Source organism: Nicotiana attenuata, chromosome 7 (genome assembly GCF_001879085.1).
Source record: "Nicotiana attenuata strain UT chromosome 7, NIATTr2, whole genome shotgun sequence".
Classification (NCBI taxonomy): Eukaryota; Viridiplantae; Streptophyta; class Magnoliopsida; order Solanales; family Solanaceae; genus Nicotiana; species Nicotiana attenuata.
Window position 1 is genome coordinate 76,785,008 of NC_031995.1, and position 5,391 is coordinate 76,790,398.

At 34.7% G+C, this 5,391-nt stretch overlaps 1 protein-coding gene across 1 annotated transcript; it reads left to right on the top strand.

Annotated features, from left to right (window-relative positions):
• Positions 559-1,947, top strand: LOC109229327 (17.6 kDa class I heat shock protein 3-like). The gene is made up of 2 exons (XM_019394730.1): positions 559-939; positions 1,425-1,947. Exons 1-2 carry the CDS (start codon positions 729-731, stop codon positions 1,691-1,693), a joined length of 480 nt encoding a protein of 159 aa, XP_019250275.1. The 5' UTR covers positions 559-728; the 3' UTR covers positions 1,694-1,947.

Below are 5,391 nucleotides of genomic sequence, written 5' to 3' on the forward strand. Positions count from 1 at the left end.
ATTAAAACCTAACTTAAATCTAATTAGCCAAATTAATTTTACTTATCTATTAACAAATGCATGTAAAATTAAAAAAAAATATTTTCTTTAATTTTTATGTATTAATTCTAACAATTAAAGAGTAGTTAATTCCTAAAAATGCAAATTAAACCCAAGATGGCCTAAAATTAAAATTTAACAATTTTTATTATTTTTTCATAATTTTAAAATATTAAATATGCATGAAAATACAGCTAAATGCAAACAAACAATTTAAAAGAAAAATCCTAATTCTATAAATTCGAAAACAATTAGAAAAAAATTACTTTTTGCGGATATTGTAGGAATATTTTCTGTAAGGTAAAAATTACGTGCTCACAATATAGACAATCTATAATTTCACCCGGATCTCCCTTTATAAAAAATTATAAATTATAAATTATATTTAGGAAAATAAAACATGCACTTTATATTACTTGGATATTTCTGCGTGTCCGAAATAAACCACAAGAAGCCAGTCGAATGTTGTAGAAACCTCAACCGTTCCTATCAAAACTTAACATCCTAGATTACTCTCGAACTGGATAAGTTTCTTGATTCCACCGTTTTTTTTTTCTCGACCCCCTTACTATAAATAGCAGACCCCTTCTATCGTGCACTATCAGATAATCATCTAAGCAAACTCAAACACTATAATCAAAACTCACAATTTCAAGTTAATTTTCCAAAATCCCATTTAGAGAAAAGAGATGGCTTTGATTCCAAGTTTATTTGGTGGTAGAAGGAGCAATATTTTCGACCCGTTTTCACTTGATATATTTGATCCATTTGAGGGCTTTCCATTTTCAGGCACTGTTGCTAACGTTCCATCCTCTGCTAGGGAAACCTCTGCTTTTGCAAATGCAAGAATTGATTGGAAAGAAACCCCAGATTCCCATATCTTCAAACTGGATGTTCCAGGTATGTAATTCGGGTTGTTTATATCGGGTTGGTTTAACCTGATTGTAGAAATGACATTATCTAGCCATTCTAGAGGACTCCTATTTAGAATTTAGCCATTATGTTCTGAATTTTAATTTTTTAGTTTAATTTTTCAGGACACGAAGTCCTAAAGTTAAGATTATTTTTGACTAGGGACAGATTTAACGTTCTATCGATGGGTTCAATTGAATTCATAACCTCCTATGCGGAGTAAAAATTTATTAAAATAACAAATATAATAGGTTTAATACTAAAAATTTTAAAAGTTAAACGTATAAGGTTTAAATTCTGAATCCGCCTCGCCTTTGTTTATTATTACTTTCCCCGTTTTGATCAAATAGAACGTTGGTCATTTCTATAAATGAACTGATATTTTGATCCGGTTATACTTGGACGGATTAACGAAAAAATGGTTACTTTTGCAACGTTTTACTGAAGAATTGGTTATTTTTGCAACGTTACAGGGATCAAGAAAGAGGAAGTGAAAGTTGAAGTAGAAGAAGGGAGAGTATTACAGATAAGTGGAGAGAGAAGCAGAGAGCAAGAGGAGAAGAACGACACGTGGCATCGTATGGAAAGGAGCAGTGGCAAGTTTATGAGAAGGTTTAGGCTGCCAGAAAATGCAAAAATGGAGGAAATTAAGGCTGCTATGGAAAATGGAGTGCTTACGGTAACTGTACCAAAAGAAGAAGAAAAGAAACCTGAAGTGAAAGCTATTGACATCTCTGGTTAAATATAATTAGAGTTCAAGGTTGCTGTACTTGTGTAATTATGTGTGTTTAGTGAATAATGTTAAAATGTCTGTTGAAAGTTGTACTGTTGGGTATTTTGAGTGTTAAGTTTGTAATGTGAATTAATGTCTGTATAATTTTATTTTGAAAACGGTTGTAGTTTGCTAATCTAATCTTGTACTAGTTAAGAGGATCACGTTAGGGGAGTCAGTTTTGTATAAATATAAATATTTGTTAATTTTGTGTTTTTACTGTTTGTTTTCCCTCTATGTTTGCTTTGTACAACTTTTAGTTAGGATGGTCTTTGTACCCGTGTTTAAGTGATGACCCAAAAGGTCATCTCTTAAAATTGATTTCGTGTTTCGAGGTTGTAAAAATTTTATTTTATCTCTCCTCGATTTGTGTGCATATTCCGGATGTGTTTTCAAAAAGTTTTTATGTGGAAAAATTTGTGAAATAATAATTTTTGGCCTAAAAAGTTGATTTTAGTTGACTTTGGTTCACGTTCTTAGTAAACGGATTCGGATCTGTGTTTTGACGGTCCCGGTAAATCCGTAATAAAATATGGCACCTGGACGAATGCTCGACATTAAATTCGGATGTTCCTAGTCCAAGTAATGAATTTTTGTTAAAAATTGTAAGTATGAAAATTTAACGATTTAAAGAATTTGATTGAGCATGTATTTTGGTTCCAGAGTTCGATACAGGTTTAATATAATATTTAAGTCATGTCTGTAAAATTTGGTGAAAAATGGAGTTTATTTGACGTGATTTGGGCGTTCGGATGAGGAAAAAGAAATTTCAAGTGTTCTTAAGAATTTCATGTGTTTTGGTGTTAACTCCGTAATTTTAGATGTTACTTTGGCGATTTAATCGCACGAGCAAGTTCATATGATGTTTTAAGGCTTGTGTGCATGTTTGGTTTGGAGCCCCGAGGGCTCGGGTGAGTTTAGATATGTTACGGAGTGATTTGGACTTAAGAAAGTTTGCTGGTATGCTTCAGGTCCGCAGACTTCGCATAATGCGAGCCTCGTATTTGCGAAGAAGTTTCGCATTTGCAAGCAGTAAAGCTGGGAGGGGACCTTCGCAATTGCGAAGCTCAGGATCGCAATTGCAATAAGCACATGCCGCATTTGTGAACAATTATTCACATTTGCGATGGTAGCAGGCCCAGGACATTCTTCACATTTGAGAAGGGATGTTCGCATTTGCGGGGTTTGCATTTGCGAACCCGTAATCGAAAATGCAATACCTGCAACTGGTAAAAACGATTTTGGACGGGATTTTTCATTCATTCTCTCACTTTTCAAATCCTAAACCTCAAGAGGCGATTTTCCAAAGACCATTTCTTCCCCAAATCATAGGTAAGTGAATCTTAACTCATTTCTTTCAATCTTTCACTTCTTTTAACAAGATTTCAACCTAGGTTCTAGGGTGTTGCTTGGTTGAATTGGGGTTTTTTGTGTAGAACTTAGGAATTTCGAAATTTGGGAATTTAGACCTCAAATTGAAGTCGGATTCCAAAACTAATTGTATATCCGGGCTCGGGGGTGAATGGGTAATCGGGTTTTGGTCCGAATTTTGTGTTTTGACCAAGCGGGGCTGGGGTCAGTTTTTGACTTTTTGGGGAAAATATTGGAAAACTTATAATTATGTATTGGAATTGATTTCTTTGGCGATAATTGATGTTGTTAAGTTAATTATGACTAGATACGAGTGGTTCAGAGGTGAAAACTAGAGGAAAGGCGGTAATTGAGCGTTGAATTGGCCGTTGGATTGAGGTAAGTGTTGTGTCTAACTTTGACTTGAGGGATTAGGGATCCCCGACTTATTTGCTATGTGAAAATCCATGTGTGTGGTGTATAGGTGAGGTGACGAGTACCTATGCGCCGCCAAATAATCTGTTTAGCCTGTTTCTTTCCTCGTTCTTAATATATTGTCTTCCTGTCTTAACTGCTACATGCTTAATTGTGTTTCCATGTTTAATTGCTTCTTGTTAGATGTTGTTTTCTTTATTGAAGGTATTAACTATTTCGTAGTTTCATTGTATTACATTATTGGGTTAACTTGGTTTATCCGTGTTTCCTGGTATACTTTGGTTGGTCTAGCTGTGTAGTATTAATTGAGTGAAGTTTCATAATTGTATAGCCTTCTGTTACTTTGGTTTGAGGCTTAAATATTGTGGAGGGTTTGGAGCTAAATTGTGAAAATCCTGTTCTTGTTGTGTGATTGGTACTAATATGGTGGGATCGGGTTGCGTGCCACAATAGGAGGAATAAGGGTGATATGTTGAGGAGAAATAAGGGTGAAATGCTATTATTTGGTGGGATCGGGTTGCACGCCGCAACAGGAGCAATAAGGGTGGTATGTTGAGGAGAAATAAGGGTGAATTACTATTGTACGGTGGGATCGGGTTGCACGCCGCAACAAGAGGAATAAGGGTGGATTGATAAAGAGTAATAAGGGTAAATGTTCATATTGATACTGATTATATGGTGGGATGGGGATGCGCGCCGCATCAGTTTATGTGTTTATGAATCTTTCTCCTACTGTTCAAGTTATTCTGTAATTTGGATTTACACTTAAGGATAGGTTATAGCTGGATGCTGATGAGATAATGGAGTTCTGAATCTTTCCTTGCAAGATACTATTTTATCTGTTCAGTTCTTCTTTCTATTTTATTATACACTGTATTTTAGGTTATATTGTAACTGCCCCGCCGTAGCCTCGTCACTACCTCGTCGAGGTTAGGCTCGGCATTTACCAGTACATGGGGTCGGTTGTACTGATACTGCACTCTGCACTTTCTGTGCAGATTTTGGAGCTGGTAGTGGCTGAAAAGGTCGGTTGCAGACATTTCATCTAGGAGACCCAAGGTAGTCCTACTAGCGTCCGCAGGCCCTGGCGTCCCCTCCTATGTTTCTACATTCCTGTTTTCTTTTCTTTCGAAACAAATGTAATTTCTTTCAGACCGATGTTTGTAGATATTCATAGTATGTTCGTGGATTGTGACACCGGATTCCGGATGGTAGTAAAGGCTATGGTATTGTTAATAGTATATAGAGAAAATGTCATTTACGTACTTCCGCATTTACTTCTATTTGACTTAGTATTTGTTAATTTTAATTTATGAAATGTAAAGGAAAAAGGTTAATAAAACTCTAATGTTGTCTTGCCTAGCAAGTGGATGTTAGGCGCCATCACGTTCCCGAGGGTGAAAATTCAGGGTCGTGACATTAACCAAATAATCTTTAGAGTCGTTTTTGGATTATCTGGATTAGGACTATAATTTTGGAATAGAATTTGAGATTATGTTTATTTTATGTTTGGTTAACTATGAATAAAAAAAAGTCAATTTTAGGATTATAATTTCGGCGTTGTTTGCAACCAAGCGACCGTATAGTTCATAATTGGAGAAATGACTCCTCAATTCAAATACAGTAATAATTAAGTTAGAGTTTGGATATAAATTTGGTTGAAACTTAAAAAAAAGAAAATTAAAATTGTGTTAGAAAAATAATTTTGGAAGTTGAAGTAGTTTTGAACGTGTATTTTATTTGAATGCTTTTTATCTTTTTAAGTGAGAAGAAAAATTTTCACTCAAAAACTTTTCCAAATAAGTTTTAGAAATTTGAAAAATTTATTTTAAACTATTTTCAAAACTAGTCTAGTTTATGAACAAATGATGTTTTCAATTATT

Coding starts and splice junctions, on each gene's coding strand:
- LOC109229327 (XM_019394730.1), top strand. CDS start 729: ATGGCTTTGATTCCAAGTTTATTTGGTGGTAGAAGGAGCAATATTTTC. Junction 940..1,424: donor CTTCAAACTGGATGTTCCAG/GTATGTAATTCG, acceptor GCAACGTTACAG/GGATCAAGAAAGAGGAAGTG.